This window comes from Scyliorhinus torazame, chromosome 2, assembly GCF_047496885.1.
Source record: "Scyliorhinus torazame isolate Kashiwa2021f chromosome 2, sScyTor2.1, whole genome shotgun sequence".
Taxonomy (NCBI): domain Eukaryota; kingdom Metazoa; phylum Chordata; class Chondrichthyes; order Carcharhiniformes; family Scyliorhinidae; genus Scyliorhinus; species Scyliorhinus torazame.
Genome location: NC_092708.1, coordinates 20165519 through 20183607, shown reverse-complemented (window position 1 = coordinate 20183607; position 18089 = coordinate 20165519). Strand labels below are relative to the sequence as shown.

General features: G+C 47.2%; 1 protein-coding gene across 2 annotated transcripts in view; it reads left to right on the top strand.

Annotated features, from left to right (window-relative positions):
- Positions 1-8722, top strand: part of stk16 (serine/threonine kinase 16) — a 31970-nt gene extending 23248 nt beyond the window's left edge. Inside the window, exons 6-7 of one of the 2 annotated variants that reach the window (XM_072469281.1) lie at positions 1856-1977; positions 4194-8722. In XM_072469281.1, the coding sequence (XP_072325382.1) occupies positions 1856-1977; positions 4194-4332 (261 nt within the window). In that variant the 3' untranslated portion in view covers positions 4333-8722. Of the gene's footprint in view, positions 1-1837; positions 1978-4193 lie in introns of both variants that reach the window. The other variant, XM_072469270.1, reaches the window with a different exon arrangement.
- Positions 8723-18089: the final 9367 nt, after the last annotated feature.

The following is an 18089-nucleotide window of genomic DNA, read 5'->3' as shown; positions in this document are numbered from 1 at the left end:
CACAGCCCAATCCATCACACAAACCTGCCTCCCATCCATTGACTCCATCTACACCTCCCGCTGCCTGGGAAAAGCGGGTAGTATAATCAAAGACCCCTCCCACCCAGCTTACTCATTCTTCCAACAGGCAGGAGATACAGAAGTCTGAGAACACGCACGAACAGACTCAAAAACAGCTTCTTCCCCGCTGTTACCAGACTCCTAAATTACCCTCTTATGGACTGTCCTGATTAACACTACACCCCTGTATGCTTCACCCGATGCCGGTGCTTACGGAGTTACATTGTTGCCCTATTATGTATTTTCTTTTCTTCCCATGTACTTAATGATCTGTTGAGCTGCTCGCAGAAAAATACTTTTCACTGTACCTCGGTACACGTGACAATAAACAAATCCAATCCAATGAACTATTATCTGCTCACTGCATTTTTCTAGTGAAGCTGATCCTGCAATTTTTAATATGCAGTTGTGATCGTGAGTTCTGTTTGCTGCAGTTCATAGTCTTTATAGACTGGGCTGTAAAGTTGATTGTTTGCTGTGAGTAGGGCCAGAAGTCCACCCCTGACGCCAACTCACTGGCTGGCAGTCATGTTGATACACAGCGATTTAAGAGCTGGTGTCATCGGAGCTGAAGCAAGGAAAAGTCCAGGGTTGGTTAACAATCCGAGCTAATATTTGGACAAGGTATCAGGAAGGTACTGGGCTACATTTGCTGGTGTCCTCGCCATACAGCCAGTGCAAGATGCCAGCTAACATGAAGTATGTGACTTTGACCTGATGCCATTGTCTCCATTCCACCTCCCTGGCAAATTATGCCTCTGCAAATTCACGACCCATATTCCACAGTTCTCCAATATTGGGCAGCACGGCAGCACAAGTGGATAGCACTGTGGCTTCACAGCGCCAGGGTCCCAGGTTCAATTCCCCGCTGGGTCACTGTCTGTGCGGAGTCTGCACATTCTTCCCCGTGTCTGCGTGGGTTTCCTCCGGGTGCTCTGGTTTCCTCCCACAGTCCAAAGACGTGCATGTTAGGTTGATTGGCCATGATAAATTGCCCTTAGTGACCAAAAAAAGGTTAGGAGGGGTTATTGGGTTATAGGGATAGGGTGGAAGTGAGGGCTTAAGTGGGTCGGTGCAGACTCGATGGGCTGAATGGCCTCCTTCTGCACCGTTATGTTCTGTATTCTAATATGACAATATGGAAGTGCGAGGCTGCTGGTCCATATTTACAATTATATAGAACTGTTCCAGGGATGAGGGATTACAGTTAAGTGGAGAGACTGGAACGACTGGGATTGTCCTCCTTGGGTCAGAGAAGATTTAGGGGAAACTTTGTGAGTGGTGTTCAAATTTAGACAGAGTAAATAAAGAGAAACTGTTTCCGCTGGATCAAGGGTCAATAACCTTGAGATTTTAAGGTCATTGGCAAAGGAACCAGAGATAACATGAAGAGAAACCTTTTTATGCAGTGAATGGTTAGGTTTTTGGATGCGTTGCCTGATGGGATGGTGCAAACAGATTCAATTGATACCCTTCAAAAAGAAGGGTCAATGAATGGACAAATACTTGGAGAAAAATACTGCAGGGATATGAGGATGGAATGGGAGAATGAGACTAACTAGATTGCTCTTTGAAAGGGTCTGTGCAGACTTGATGGGCTAATGGCCTCCTGTGCTATACTATTCTGTGATTGCATGTAGACTCAGTAGATTCAGTCTCTTGAGTTACTTATTGCTATTGGCTATTGACTGATTTGTTTTCAATCAATGTATTGTGCCACTGAACCATGATGTGTGTACGTTGATTTCAGTTCCTGGTCTCTTGCACTGTGTTGCAGTCTTATTTTTTATTTCAGTCCCTCGGCTGCGTGTTGTACGCTATGATGTTCTTGGAAGGCCCATATGATGGCATCTTTCACAGGGGAGACTGTGTTGCCTTGGCTGTACAGAATGCAATAACCATTCCAGAAAACTGCAGGTGAGGCCCAGGCGTATCATTTTGTTGTTGTGAGCGTTTGCTTTTGCAGGGAGAACGGTGACAGAAATGGTTCCACTTGTAAATCCATAGAAACCCTACAGTGCAGAAGGAGACCGTTCAGCCCATCGAGCCTGCACTGACCCTCTGAAAGAGCACCCTGCCTTGGTCCACTCCTCCGTCCTATCCCCGTAACCCCACCTAACCGGCACATCTTCCGACTGTGGGAGGAAACGGGAGCACTGGGAGGAAACCCATGCAGTCCCGGGGAGAAAGTGCAAACTCCATACAAATTCCGAGGCTGGAATTGAACCTGGGTCCCTGGCGTTGTGAGGCAGCAGTGCTAACCACTGTCACCATGCCGCACAGTTTGAAAGGCTGAATGCTCAACTGCTTTGAATTCCCCCTTCTCACCAGCTTCCTTCCACATCACCGCTGAAGATTTTTTAATGGGCACCATGGATTCATAGTATGGTAATTGTTCCCGGCTGAAGATTGGACTGGCACAGGCACCCATCCACTGTCTACCACTGTTTGGTATGTACCAATACGCATTATCAAACACTGATTGCATTGTGCAGCTGCAATTTACAGTCTGGCCACTTTGATTTGAGGAAAAATATTATGGAAGAAGTGTGGGATATCAGGGCAGCACGGTGGCGCAGTGGGTTAGCCCTGCTGCCTCATGGCGCCGAGGTCCCAAGTTCGATCCCAGCCCTGGCTCACTGTCTGTGTGGAGTTTGCACATTCTCCCCGTGTTTGCGTGGGTTTCGCCCCCACAACCCCAAGATGTGCAGGCTAGGTGGATTGGCCACGTTAAATTGCCCCTTAATTGGAAAAAAATGAATTGGGTATTCTAAATTTTAATTTAAAAAAAAAGGAAGTGTGGGATATCCATACATTTGTGGGATATTCATGCACTAGCAACATGGATAGTGAATTACTGCTAGATTTCCTACTTCCAAATGTGGGTTGTGTCAAGAGAGAGAGCATTGACACCAGGGTAAAATCAAGCAAACTGCCGAAAAGGAAAGGTGGAAGCTGACCTTGTGGAGTTATAATATCCCACTGTGTGTAGCGCTCTCACTCTGTCAGTAGATATTTGATTTAAGTTCTACTCCAGAGATTCACGATTTACAAACTGATGTTTTAGTGCAGCACTGTCAGTTTGAGAGATATTAGACAAAGGCAACATCTCAGCTGGATATGAAAGATCCCAGGATCGCATTTTGAAGTAACCAACATAATCTTTTTGAAAAAAATACAGATTGTTGGGTCATTGTCTTATTGCTGTTCATGAGAGCTTGCTGTGCACAAATTGGCTGTCACGTTTCCTGCATGACAGTGATAACCAAGCTTAAAAAATACCTTTGACAAAGAGTCACCCAGACTCGAAAGGTTAGCTCCATTTTCTCCCTCCGCAGATGCTGTCAGACCTGCTGAGGTTGTCCAGTGTTTTCTGCTTTTGTTTCAGATTCCAGCATCCCCAGTAATTTGCTTTTATTGAAAAATACTTAATTGGGCCCTGAAGCACTTTGCAACGTCAAGAGGCAACAAGGGGCATAACGTAAATGCAACTTTGTGATATAAACAGAGCAGACTAGTGCGCCGCCCTCCCCATTCTGCAGTAATGCTAACTCCTGGAGGGGGGAGACTGAAGTGGCGGAGGAAAATATTGCAGCAAAGCTGGAGCAAACCAAATCCCAGATTGCCAGAGGCAGGCGAGCCAATTGGAGTTGAGAATGGTTACCGGCATGTAGGTATTTGTTTCACAGAATTACTGGTTACCCCCCCCAATGTGACGGGGGGAACCAGGAAGTTACAGCCCATAGGTGTTTTTCTGTGTCATTTCTGTTGATTTGATTTGATTTATTGTCACATGTACCGAAGTACAGTGAAAAGTATTTTTCTGCGGCCGAGGGAACGTACAACGTACGTACATAGTAGACAAAAGAATAATCAACAGAGAACATTGTCAAATGGTACATCAACAAATAGTGATTGGTTACAGTGCGGAACAAGGGGCTAAACAAAGCAAATACATGAGCAAGAGCAGCATAGGGCGTCGTGAATAGTGTTCTTACAGGGAACAGATCAGTCCGAGGGGGAGTCGTTGAGGAGTCTTGTAGCTGTGGTGAAGAAGCTGTTCCTATGTCTGGATGTGCGGGTCTTCAGACTTCTGTATGAACTGAATGCTCCACTGCTCCTTTGTTTTGTAGATACACGCAGGCCCTGCAACATCTGCTGACCTCTACAATGGTTGCTAACCCCCAAGAGAGACCAAATATTACCTGGGTGTTGAATCAGACCGAACAGCTGCTGCCAGTAGAAGACGTCCAGGAGACGAACTTGACCTGATATCGACAGTACAAACCAGAGAGTTTGTCTATCCCTGGGAACACCTCAAATTATCAACTGTCAGAACTTTGACACTGCTGCACAAAATGAAGCATATAATATCCAACCGTCAGTAACTCTGGCAATGGGACATGGGGGAACCTCGCCTGTTCATTTTGTTCCTGAATCATATGTGCTTGAACTTTTAAGTTTTTTAAGTTAGAGGAGGGGGGAGAACAAATTGCACATTTTTCTTCTTTCCAAAGGCCATCAGCTGCTCATTTTTACTCCCTTATCTCTTCCTGGCCATTCTCACATTTGTGCATTTGAATCGCTCTCTCCCCACCAAACCCAGAGGTACCTTCTTTCCTATACTCTGCTCTTTGAAGATCCGTGGAAAATCCTGAATAATTTTACTAGTTTGAGGGAAAGAAGGTGAAGTGGGGGTGCTGGTTGGCAAATTATTCCTAGGCCATGTCTTGAGTGTATTTTAATGAGAGTAGTGATTGCTAGTGCCTGAAGTGATCAGTGCTCATCTTCTGCCTTCATTCAGGCTGATAGGAAGTGTCTGGACCACCTTTGTCCGCGGGAAAGAAGCCTAATCCAAATCCCAGTGACCAGGTGATACACCACTCGCGTTGTCCTCGGTTATGCTGGACATTCAGTGTTGTATGGCATGACCTTAACTGCATGTGGTGATCGGCAAGAATGGAGATGCTTGAGTAATTTTTAAAAATTCATTGGCCAGCATTTATCGGCCAACCCTAGATCCCCTTGGGGGAGGTGATTGTGAGCTGCCTTCATCCCCATCAGTCATTGCTGGAAATGGCTGGAGTTGATTTTAAGCAAATGATTCATTTTATCTAACCATCCTCCACTCACTGCATTTTGCTGGACAAATAATCCCGATATATTCGGGATAGCATCAAGTCAGGAGCTCGGAGACTGAAGTCCCGCCCCCTGTTCCAATTTATTGGCCGACACTGTGATGACAGTATTCATTCTGTGCAGGTCTTTTTGAATTGCGTCAACTCCAGCTTTGCAGCTGAATTGACAAGAAATAGCGGGTTAAAGAGGCGACCTTGCACTGCTGACCCTGCACATTGGATTTATAAGGGAAAAGCCCTCCTCCCCCCTCCCCGGCCCCTGCCCTCCTTTTTTCAGTGTCTCGTTGCCCTTTAGGAGTTTATCCATTCACATTCCTCCTCTGTCAGCTTATACAGAATTTCACCTGCTGTTTTCCAAGCCCCTGACTGTGCCCCCTCAAAATAGACAATCTTTTTTTGGGGGTAGAGGGGGGAGGAAAAATGAAACTGTCCGATTCCAGCTTGCTTACCACGTGGCACTTCCTGCTCACTTCCGCAAGTGAAAAAGTGAACCCACGAGGCCTCTTGCATCTAAATCTTTTTGCAGTGGTTAATGTTTCAGTTCCTGGTCAGAACGCCGGTCTCTCGCGTGCCCAGCAGCGAGATAACAAAGCGCCTTCCTTCCCCCTCCTCCAGCCCTCGCAGCTGCAGCAACTCTGAGCCACAATATTGGTGGTGAACCTACAGCAAATGGCATCGGAAATTCTTTCAAAAGGGGCGAGGAGACGGAATCGCTTTTCGGGCTTGAATTTTTATTCCTTTTTTCTAACTGGTAAAGCAAAAAATTGGATCATTAAATTCATCCCATCCCCCTTAAACCCGACACTGCAAAACAGGGCTAGCAGTGTTCATCAGATAGGAATTCTGTGCAGGCGATGATCACTTGTATTCTCTATTGTTGTTAATAGCACAAAAATAAAGTCTGACAGATGCTGGAAAGCTGAATTTTAGAAACAAGAGTCAGCATTTTGAGTGACCATTCACCGGGACTCCAAATATAGAATAGTTCAGCACAGAAGGAGACCATTTAACCCATTGAATCCTGGTTAGCCCTTTCTACGAGCAGTCCAGTTAGTCCCACATTCCTCCTCTTTCCCCATAACCCTGGGATTTCTTTCAGTTTTATTTTTTTGAAGGCTGCTATTTGAATCTGTTCGCCAGTCACTTTAAATCTGTGTCCTCTAGTTATCAATCCCCTCAGCCATTAAAAACATTTTTCTTTAGTTACACCACCCAAACCCTGCACCTCTTATTGAGCGCCTCTCTCAAACCACCTCTCGGCCTTCTCTGCTCTAAGAAGGACCACATGTTCCAAATACTGTGAAGAATAAAAAGGGACGTCATGATTGCTAAGGTTAAAACAGGATGCTGAGGTGCCCAGTGAAACCTACCAGCGCTTGAATGAAAAGACGGGTCAATTTGACCCGACAAGAGTCCCAGCCACTTAATTCGACTCTCCCAAAGTCTATCCTGTGGAACTGGGGAAAGAGCAGGGAGTGGAATTAACTGGATAAGTCTGCCAAAAAGGTGGCACAGTCACACTGTGCCGAATTACCTCTTCCTCTTTGTGAAGCGCTGTTGAATGTGGAAGGTAGCATGCACGTTCATGGTTATTTAGCGATACTGCGATAGAACACTTTTCAAAACCGGTTCAGAAATCAAAAACATCTGTGAATAGGGTAGAATATTCTACGGTGAAAGATCCATAGAAAGCTTGCGAGGGTATAACCATTGTTAAATTACTTTATCTTTTCACTTTAACTTTCTGCTTTTCCTTTTGAGAAGCTCGAATCAGACCATGCAAAAAAAAAAGCCTGTCCAATATTACAGCTTTAAGTGCAGTTATTTATCAAGAATATATTTTTTAAATGCTGCCATATGTCTGGCAAAGTACAACCCAGCAGTCTTATGCCATTTGTTTGCTGTTTGTTGTATTTTGCTCTGTACAAAATGGCCACCATATTTGCCTATATAACATCGCCTCTAATTCATTGTGGCAAACACCTGAGGTTTAATAAGATGTGATATAAATTCTCTAGTTTCAGGTATATCCAGGTTGGATCATGGTAAGTTACCCATATTAGTTTGCATCTAATTTAATTCCATAGCTACAATCTTGACTTTCCGCGAACAGATTAACTTGATGCAACATTGATGAGCATCTGGAAGAGACTTCACTCTCATTCTGTAGCTTGTGCTCCTACCCAGCCCGCAAATGCCTAGTGCTTTTTTGCACTGTTCCCTCAATGTTATGTATGACTTAATGTACATTGTCACTGTAATTCGGCTATTGGGTTAATGTGCATGTTTTAAGATGTAACAAATAATTTTGAATTGCCTGCTCAGCTCCGTGATGTTTTGACCCTTGCCTGTGCCTTTCGACGACCTTGCAGCGTGGAACCTTTCTCCTATTTGAGATTTGGTTCATTTTTCCCCCCCACCCCCATCATGTTTTGAAACGTGAAACTCTGCTGCCAGCTAACTGCAGGTGAAGCGAGAGGTGATATGATGAAAACAAATCCACACAGAAAAGCAAGGTGACGATGGGAGTAAGCAGCAGGTTGGTCAGAAGCCTCCAGGTCGGGAGTTTGTGGAATACCCTGACCAAAACCTTTCTCCTCTTACACGCTTGCTAGATTCGCGGTGTGATTCACTGACACGAAGACACTGAAGTTCCGAAGCGCGTTATTGATGTATGTGTGCTGACCCCGTTTGTCCACAATTACTTTCTCCTCGGGAGTTAGCTCATTTGAAAGAAAAGAGAGAAAAACAGCCATAAACATTTGTACACCAGCATCCCATAGATTGGTGGCTGCTCTGATTTACTGTGGATTTGTACGTGTTTTACCTCAACTTAGGAAACGAAAGCTGCATTGTTGGAGAAATCCAAGGTTTAGCGTGTAGATTTTGAATTCATTGATGTCTGTTACAAAGACTATGATTTTCTTTTAACCTGTTGCGTCCAAAGCTTAAATGGATATATTGTGAATTGTCGTACAATCTTCTGGGTCTGAGATTATAAATATCTCACTTGTGATAGATTGATACTTTGAAGGGGCCTTTGCTGAGTCAGCTCTGAGAATCGCCCTCTGTGTCTTGGTAGTTTGAAAGTGATCGGTAATTAGTTTTTCCTCGGATCGTGGGTTAAGGACATCACTAACACCCAATCCAACCCCTCTGTCGCCTCCCTTCCTTTTATGGTGACCGTACCATTACTTTCCTCGCCGCACAGCTGACCAATTATGTAATCCTTGCCTTTGAGCAGGACGGATTAAAGTTTTGATTCCTTTTTGCAGTGTGCATGTTTAGTGCAATAACTCGAGAAATTCTCTGCATCCTTGAAAGCACACTGCATTCATTAGCAACAGGAGTGGGTTCTCGTACGGATTTAATTTCAATCACAGTGCTGTTGGGGATTGCATTCCTGAAAGAAATAAGATTTTTGTTTTGTCAAGTCTGTTTTAGTCCTTTAAAGTTTATTTTAATCATACTTCCTGTATTTCATTTTAGAGATATTTAAAATAAAGTATTGATTTTGCACTTTATTCAGAACTGTGTGTCTTTTTTTATCCAGTGAAAGCAGGTGTCAGTACTAAGAAGAGAAACCACCTGTTTGCGTCCTTCTAGATTCCTATTGCACAGTGAAAAACTGTGCAGCAGATGCCTGGTAAGCTGGCATGGTTAAGACGGTGAAGATGAGATTGTTGTCGGAACCCGTCTGGTTCAGTGTCCTTTTCAGGGAAGGAAATCTGCCATCCTTACCTGGTCCGCCCTACATGTGACACCAGAACCTCGACAATGTGGCTGACTCTTAACAGCCCCCTGAAATGGTCTAGCAAACCATTCATTTCATGGGCAATTAGGGATGGGTATCAAATGCTGGCCTTGCCAGTGACACAGTGGGCAGCACGGTAGCACAAGTGATTAGCACTGTGGCTTCACAGCGCCAGGGTCCCAGGTTCGATTCCCCGCTGGGTCACTGTCTGTGCGGAGTTTGCACGTTCTCCCCGTGTCCGCGTGGGTTTCCTCCGGGTGCTCCGGTTTCCTCCCACAGTCCAAAGACGTGCAGGTTAGGTGGATTGGCCATGCTAAATTACCCGTAGTGTCCATAAGGGTTGGGAGGGGTTATTGGGTTGCGGGGATAAGGTGGAAGTGAGGGATTAATGTGGGTCGGTGCAGACTCGATGGGCCGAATGGCCTCCTTCTGCACTGTATGTTCTATGTAATCTATGTAACCCACATCCCATAAACAAATAAAGAAAAGGATCAGGAGAATTAATAGGGTAGATAAGAGAGAAAATATTTCCTCTGGTGATGAGAGTCCCGAGCAAGGTACAGCGGCACGGAAGCACAGTTGCTTCACAGCGCCAGGGTCCTAGGTTCGATTCCTGGCTTGGGTCACAGTCTGTGCGAAGTCTGCACATTGTCCCTGTGTCTGCGTGGGTTTCCTCCGGGCGCTCCGGTTTCCTCCCCCAAGTCCCGAAAGACGTGCTGTTAGGTGAATTGGACATTCTGAATTCTCCCTCAGTGACCCCGAACAGGCGCCAGAGTGTGGCGACTAGGGGATTTTCACAGTAACTTCATTGCAGTGTTAATGTAAGCCTACTTGTGACAATAAAGTTTATTAATTAAGTATTAATATGGCTAGTCCAGTTCAAGTTTCTAGTCAATGGTAACCCCCCCCCCAGAATGATGATAAAGGGGGATTTAATGATGGTAACGCCATTGAATGTCATGGGGCAATGGTTAAATTGTCTCATTGGAAATGATGAAATGAAAATCGCTTATCGTCACAAGTAGGCTTCAAATGAAGTTACTGTGAAAAGCCCCTCGTCGCCACATCCCGGCGCCTGTTCGGGGAGGCTGGTACGGGAATTGAACCGTGCTGCTGGTCTGCTTTAAAAGCCAGCTCTTTAGCCCTGTGCTAAACCAGCCCCTAGGAGATGGTCATCGTGGCGTTTGGTGCGAATGTTACCACATACCAGCCCAAGTCTGGATTTTGTCCAGGCCATGCTGTATCTGGACATGGGCAACTTCCTTATCTGAGGAGTCCTGAATGGTGCTGAAGTTTGTGAAATCATATTCAGATTTCACCGTCTGCAATGGTTGGGTATGAACCCAGTCCCCAGAGCTCTGGTTCTCTGGATTACTAGCCCAATGACAATACCACTACGCCACTGCCTTCCCACTTCTGAGTTCTGATGGAAGGATGGTCATTGATGAAGCAGCTGAAGATGGTTGGGTCTAGGACACAATCCTGAGGAACTCCTGCAGTGATGTCCTGGAACGGTGGTGCAGTGGTTAGCACTTCTGCCTCACAGCACCAGAGACCCAGGTTCAATTCGGAGCATTGGTGATTGTGTGGAGTTTGCATATACTCCCTATGCGCGCGTGGGTTTCCTTCCACAGTCCAAAGAAATGCAGGTTAGGTGGATTGGCCATGCTAAATTGCCCTAGTGTCCAAAGATATGTATGTTAGGTTGCGGGGGTGTGGGCCTGGGTGGGGTGCCCTTTCAGAAGGTCAGTGCGGACTCAATGGACTGAATTGCCTCCTTCTGCACTGTGGGGATTCTATGAAGTGAGATGATAGCCCTCTAACCACCACAACCATCTTCCTTTGTGTAAGGCTCAACTCCAATCAGCGGAGAGTTTCCCCCCCCCCCCCCGATTTCCATTGACTCCAGTTTAGTTGGGGCTCCTTGATGACATACTCGATCAAATGCTGCCTTGATATCAAGGGCAGTCACTCTCACCTCACCTCCGGTGTAAGCCAGAGGCCTGGACCAACTTTTCTGAATGAGTTGTATTGGAAGCAAAGCATTAACTCTCTTTCTCTCCACAGACGTTGCCAGACCTGCTGAGTTTTTTCAGCATTTTTGTATTTTTCCTGGACGACAATCTTTAGACAAGGAGGTCAAATTCCACCATAGCAACTGGGAAATTTAATTAAGTAAACCTGGTCTGAAAAGCCAGCATCAGTAATTGTGAGTATGAAACTGGATTGCCATCTGGTTTACTCATGTCCTTTATGAATGGAAAGCTACCTTATCCACCTGGTTTGGCCATAAGAGTCTCCAGATTCACAGTCATGTAATTCACTTGTAACTGCAATGGCCTAGCAAACTACTCCGTTGTATTTGCCATCTCAAGGGCAATCGAGGATGGGCAATCAGCGATGCCCACATCTCATGAATGAGTTTTTAAAAAATGTTACTGCAGTTGAGTAGGTTTATGACTAGTGCTAAGTTTCTTTGTTTCAAAAGTGGCGGTGAAGGAGCTGAAAACATAAAACCAGCAGAGCAGAGGGAGTTATATCTGTGATAATTTCACGGTTGAAGTACCAGCCGTGGCCGAGTAAATAATTGCTGCGTTATCGATGAATTTACTCCCAATCTTGCCCTCAAAATGTGCAGCTTCTAATATTTGTAAAAAAAGCAAATACTTCATAGAAATAGTGGAGATATTTTACTGAGAAGTTAATATTTTAATCCCCCCCCCCCCCCCCCCTCTATTTTGGTTGGTCAAAAGCCAGGGTTTCCCCCAAGCCAGCGGGGAGGCGTAACCTCTGTATGCTTTGAGCACATCCCTAAAGAGCTTCCACTGTCCTCCTGGGAATCTCCTACCCTGACTTGAGTTTCCAGTAGAGTCAATTGCTTGGGGTGGGGTCTGGTGTCAGGCATACGAATGACATGACCTGTCCGGCGGAGCTGGTTTGAGTGATTAGCACCTCTATGCTGGACAGGTTGGCTTAGGAGAGAATGCTGCTGCTGCACTACGTTTCTTGCCATCGAATTTGGAGGATCTTGCAAAGGTACCGTTGGTGGTACCTTCCCAGTGCTTTGAGATGTCTGCAGTAGCTCATCTGAGTCTCCAAAGCACACAGGAGGGACGGAGTGATTGCTGATGCCCACTAAACCATGACCTTAGCTCCATGTTTGAGCATTTGAGAAACCATCAAGCGGAACATCTTCCTGTTGTAACGATTCAATATCCTGCCGCACAAACATTGACAAACATCAGTGGCGGTATGGAAGGCGTGCTACCCTGTCAGAGATGCTGGAGAGGGATTCTCTGTTTCTGGGGCTAAACTGTTGACACCGACGCAGGATTTGTGGACTTGCATGACAGCAAAACTGGCACCGAACCTGGATCGATTCAGCGACTGCGGAGGGGCTGGCACCGGTGCCACGTGAAACACAATCGATTCCAATGAAAAACGGTGCGGGATTCGCCAGGTCCGTAATCGACACTCTGGAGGCCGACAAGCTGCATACACATGACACTCCTCACATACACTCACCCCAGCCAACAAGGTGGCACTGGTTGTGCTGGAGAGCGCCCATACAGCTGATGGGTCGGCTGGGGCCAGGGGGCACCCGGGGGGGGTGGCCTGGGGGGGACGACGACACCTAGATGACCCATGACACCAGGTTCAAAGTGGGCTGTTTGCAGTGTGCGCTGCTGCATGGCTGCCTTGCAGGCTGCGCCCACCTCCTGGCTACTCCCCCCACCCCCCCCCACCCAGCCCGAGTAGAAGCCTCCCGGCCAGGGGCACAAATGTCAGCAAGCTATGGCGATGTCGGACACTTTCCGTATCCCCTCTCTCCCTCAGCAGCCACTACTCTGGCTCCACGATTTTTAAAAGCACAAATGAGCCACGCTGTTCGGAACCCGGCCCATCGGAGACAGAGAATGGCAGAGGCCCCGAAGAATATCGGGTTGGACCCGTGCAAACGGTGTTTACTGTACCTGCATTCCAGAACGCATTGACGCTGCTGTCGAGGTGACGGGGAATTGCGATTTGACGTCAAATTGGCACCCACTGTGATTTTAGCGTCGGAACCTATTCTCCGGCCAATCGCATTTCGGCGTCAGGGAACGGAGAATCCCGCCCACTGTCTTTAAATGAGATATCAAACTGAGGCCCAAAGAGCAGATGTAGAAGATCCCAAAGAGGCGGGCTGAGTAGCTCTCAGGAGGCTGGGGGATAATTAGTTTTTAAGTGGCTCATTAATCAGCCTAGTTACATAGATACAAAGATAGGAGCAGGAGGCCTTTTGGCCCTTCGAGCCTGCTCCGCCATTCATCACGATCATGGCTGATCATCCAACTCAATAGCCTAATCCTGCTTTCTCCCCATAGCCTTTGATCCCATTCTCCCCAAGTGCTATATCTAGCCGCCTCTAGGATATATTCAAAGTTTTAGCATCAACTACTTCCTGTGGTAATGAATTCCACAGGCTCACCACTCTTTGTGTGAAGAAATGTCTCCTCATCTCTGTCCGAAATGGTTTACCCTGCTGCCTTCCCACTGCCAGCGGTCGAGTTTCCCAGGTCGGGCCCCGCACCCAGGACATTTTTCCCACCTTGGGGAGTCGGGGACACAGCCTCCCACACGATTCTTCAGTCCCACCTGCCATCTTTTCCACTCAAGCGGGCTCCATTAAATTCCACTGAACCTACGGTATTGTTTTTCTAAATTCATTTATGGGATGTGGGCATTGGTTGCCCATCGCTAATGGCCCTTGAAGTGAGTGCAGTTAAAAGTCAACCAAGATCAAGGTTAGCATCAAATGTAACGCCTGTTCTTGTCAGCTTGGATCTGGATTGTCTCTTTTGTGGGGAACGGGAATTGGATTAAATTTGAATTGGTTTTTGGAGCAAGCAAGAAGATGGCTTGCCCTGTCCACGCTGCACATTGGCTTTGTAAATCTGAGAAACGGAATACGATTAAAAAGTCACCCACATTGCCGTGGGTCTGGAGTCACATGTAGGCCAGACCGGGTAAGGTCGGCAGAGTTCCTTCCCTAAAGGGGCATTAGTGAACCAGATGGGCTTTTCCGACAATCGACAATGATTTCATGGTCTTTTATGGGGCAGCAGGTGGCGCAGTGGCTAGCACTGCTGCCTCACGGCGCCGAGGTCCCAGGTTCGATCCCGGCTCTGGGTCACTGTCCGTGTGGAGTTTGCACATTCTCCCCGTGTTTACGTGGTTTTCGCCCCCACAGCCCAAAGGCCACACCTAGAATATATTTTGTGCAGTTTTGGTCTCCTTCTCTGAGGAAGGATGTCCTTGCTCTCGAGGGAGTGCAGCGAAAGTTTACCAGACTGATTCCAGGGATGGCGGGACTGTCATACGAGGAGAGATTGACGAGGTTAGAATTGTTCGCGCTGGAGTTCAGAAGAATGAGGGGGGATCTCATAGAGACTTATAAAATTCTAACAGGACTAGACCGGGTAGATGCAGGGAAGATGTTACCAATGATGGGTGTGTCCAGAACCAGGGGTCACAGCCTGAGGATTCAGGGTAAACCATTTCGGACAGAGATAAGGAGACATTTCTTCACCCAAAGAGTGGTGAGTCTGTGGAATTAATTACAACAAACATTGAATATATTCAAGAGGTGGCTGGATATAGCACTTGGGGAGAATGGGATCAAAGGCTATGGGGAGAAAGCAGGATTAGGCTATTGAGTTGGATGATCAGCCATGATCGTGATGAATGGCGGAGCAGGTTCGAAGGGCCGAATGGCCCTCTTGCTCCTGTCTTCTATGTATCTATAATCTTTTTATTGTCACAAGTAGGCTTCCATTAACACTGCAATGAAGTTACTGTGAAAAGCCCCTAGTCGCCACATTCCGGCGCCTGTTCGGGTACACAGAGAATTCAGAATTCTCAGCTGGTACGGGAATTGACCCCGCGCTGCTGGCCTTGTTCTGCATCACAAACCAGCTGTCTAGCCCACTGAGCTAAACCAGCCCTATGGTAGGTTAGGTGGATTGGCCTCGCTAAATTGCCCCTTAATTGTAAAAATTGAATTGGTTACTCTAATTTTTTTTTTTTAAAGGATCATTGGACTTTTAATTCCAGATTTTTATTGAATTGAAATTTCACCAGATTGGATTGCTAGTCCGGTAACGATGCCACCGCCGTCTCCTCGATGAATGCACGGTAGCAGAGTGGTTAACACTGTTGCTTCACAGCGCCAGGGACCCGAGTTCAATTCACGGCTTGGGTCACTGTCTGTGCGGATACCTGCGTGGATTTCCTCCGGGTGCTCTGGTTTCCTCCCACAAGCCCCGAAAGATGTGCTGTTAGGTGAATTGGACATTTTGAATTCTCCCTCTGTGTACCCGAACAGGTGCTGGAATGTGGCGACTAGGGGCTTTTCACAGTAACTTCATTGCAGTGTTAATGTCAGCCAACTTGTGATGATGATAAAGATTAATTAATGGTGAATCACTCAGTGGCCTTGCTAGTTCAGTCGATATTGAGAAGCAATGGGTTTTCGTCCCTCTAGCTCATTAGATCTCATCCTTTTGAGAATTCCAACTCTACTATCTCCCCACGAAAGCTTTGAAAGACAAAAGGACTCACAGGATTTCAGATCAACACCTCATCTTTTTGCAATGGGTGGGACACTTGTCCAGGAAACAAAGAGGTCTTTTACTCTTAATGGAATAGTGGCACAGGAGTTTTGAAACAGACAACGGAACCAGGTGAACAAAAAACCGTCCGGCAGACAATGCAGCATTCCCTCCATCTGAATTATGTGCTCTTATCCCAAACCTACAATCATCTGCCTCAATGCCACCAAATGAACTGGACTGAGGGAAGACAGTAAATATAAACAGCGACATCGCTTTCAACGGGCGCATCCTGTTTTCTTTCGACACACTTCCACTGTTCATTTATAAATATGACGTGTATTTTTAAAATATACACGCGCAAACACACACACACCTTCATAACTTCAAGGCATGCCAATGTGATTTGCAGCCAAGAAAGTATTTTTGAAATGTAGTTTATGCAAAGCAGGGACACCTGACAACCAATTTGTACATGGAAAGGTCCCACAAATAGAAATTACATCACAAAACTGTTATCGTGCCTTGACTGTAATTAAACAGCCTGAGGCACTTTGCAGCCCATTATAAAACCAAGTATGACACCGAGTCACATATTGAGCAAGATGACCAAAAGCTGGTCAAAGATGAAGATTTTCGAGGAGTGTCTTAAAGGAGGAAAACAAGGTGGAGAAGGTTTTGGGACATTGCTTAGAGTCTCGGCGAAGGAAGGCACAGCCACAAATGACGGAGCCATTAAATCAGGAAAGCTCAAGCGGCCGAAATTAGAGTGGCGTAAATTCCCAGAGGGTTAGGGGCTGAGAGACATTGCAGCGACAGGGATGGGCAGGCGCATCGATGGCCTCTGAAAACATGGATGGGAATTTTAAAATGAATACATTGGTTGACCAGGAGCTAATGTGGGCCAATGAGCACAGGGCTGATGGAGGAATTGGTGCAAGTTAAGACACGGGCAGCAGAGATTCGGATGACCTCAAGGTTACGGAGAATAGAATGTGGGAGACCAACCAGGTGTTATTTGGAATAATCGGGTCTTGTGGTAACAGCAGCATGGATAAGAGTTTCAGCAGATTAGCGAAGATGGGTGATGGCAGGTGATAGTCAGGAGGTGGAAATAGGTGGTCTTAGTGATGCTATAAATATGAGGCCCAAAACCTTGACACCATTGTTAACAGGTTTAATCTCATTGTTCCCAGGAGAGGGATGCTGTCAATGACGAGGGAACAGTGTTTAGAGCCAGGATTCAAAGGGCAGCACGGTAGCACAGTGGTTAATACTATTGCTTCACAGCGCCAGGGACCCGGGTTCGATTCCCGGCTTGGGTCACTGTCTGCGGAGTCCGCACGTTCTCCCCGTGTCTGCTCCGGTTTCCTCCGGGTGCTCCGGTTTCCTCCCACAAGTCCCGAAAGATGTGCTTGTTAGGTGAATTGGACATTCTGAATTCTCCCTCTGTACCCGAACAGGTGGCGGAGTGTGGTGACTAGGAGCTTTTGACAATAGCTTCATTGCAGTATTAATGTAAGCCTACTTGTGACAATAAAGATTATTATTAAAAAACATTGGCTTCAGTCTTTCCAATATTTAATTAGAGGAAGTAGCTGTTCACCCAGCAATGGAAGTCGGGTAAGCAGTCTGATAATTTTTCTCAATAAATTTAGAGTGCCCAATTCATTTTTTCCAATTAAGGGGCAATTTAGCGTGGCCAATCCACCTACCCTGCACATCTTTGGGTTGTGGGAGCGAAACCCACACAAACACGGGGAGAATGTGCAAACTCCTCATGGACAGTGACCCAGAGCCAGCATCGAACCTGGGACCTCGGCGCTGTGAGGCAGCAGTGCTAACCACTGTGCCACCATGCTGCCCTCGCAGTCTGATAATTGAGCAACAGTGCAAGAGTTGAGAGAGGAGGTGGTGAGGTAGCTATCGGACAAATGGGGGTGATTTCCCGACCGTGTTGCGCCCGGCCCAAATCCCGCTAGGTCGGGAAAATTCCAGGGAGAGGCTTGAAACGGGCAACAAAGTTTGCCCAGTGAGGGCATGAACCTGGGGCGAGATTCTCCGACCCCCCCGCCGGGTCGGAGAATCGCCGGGGGCTGGCGTGAATCCCGCCCCCGTCGGTTGCCGAATTCTCCAGCACCGGAGATTCGGCGGGGGTGGGAATCGCGCTGCGCCGGTTGGCGCCCCCCCCCCCCCCCCCCCCCCCCGCGATTCTCCGGACCAGATGGGCCGAAGTCCCACAGCTAAAATGCCTGTCCTGCAGGCGTAGATTAAACCACCTACCTTACCGGATGGACAAGGCGGCGCGGGCGATCTGGCCCTGGGGGGTGCCCCCACGGTGGCCTGGCCTGCGATCGGGGCCCACCGATCCGCGGGCGGGCCTGTGCCGTGGGGGCACTCTTTTCCTTCCGCCTTCGCCACGGTCTCCACCATGGCGGAGGTGGAAGAGACTCCCTCCACTGCGCATGTGCAGGGATGCCGTCAGCGGCCGCTAATGCTCCCGCGCATGCGCCGCCCGGAGGTGTCATTTCCGCGCCAGCTGGC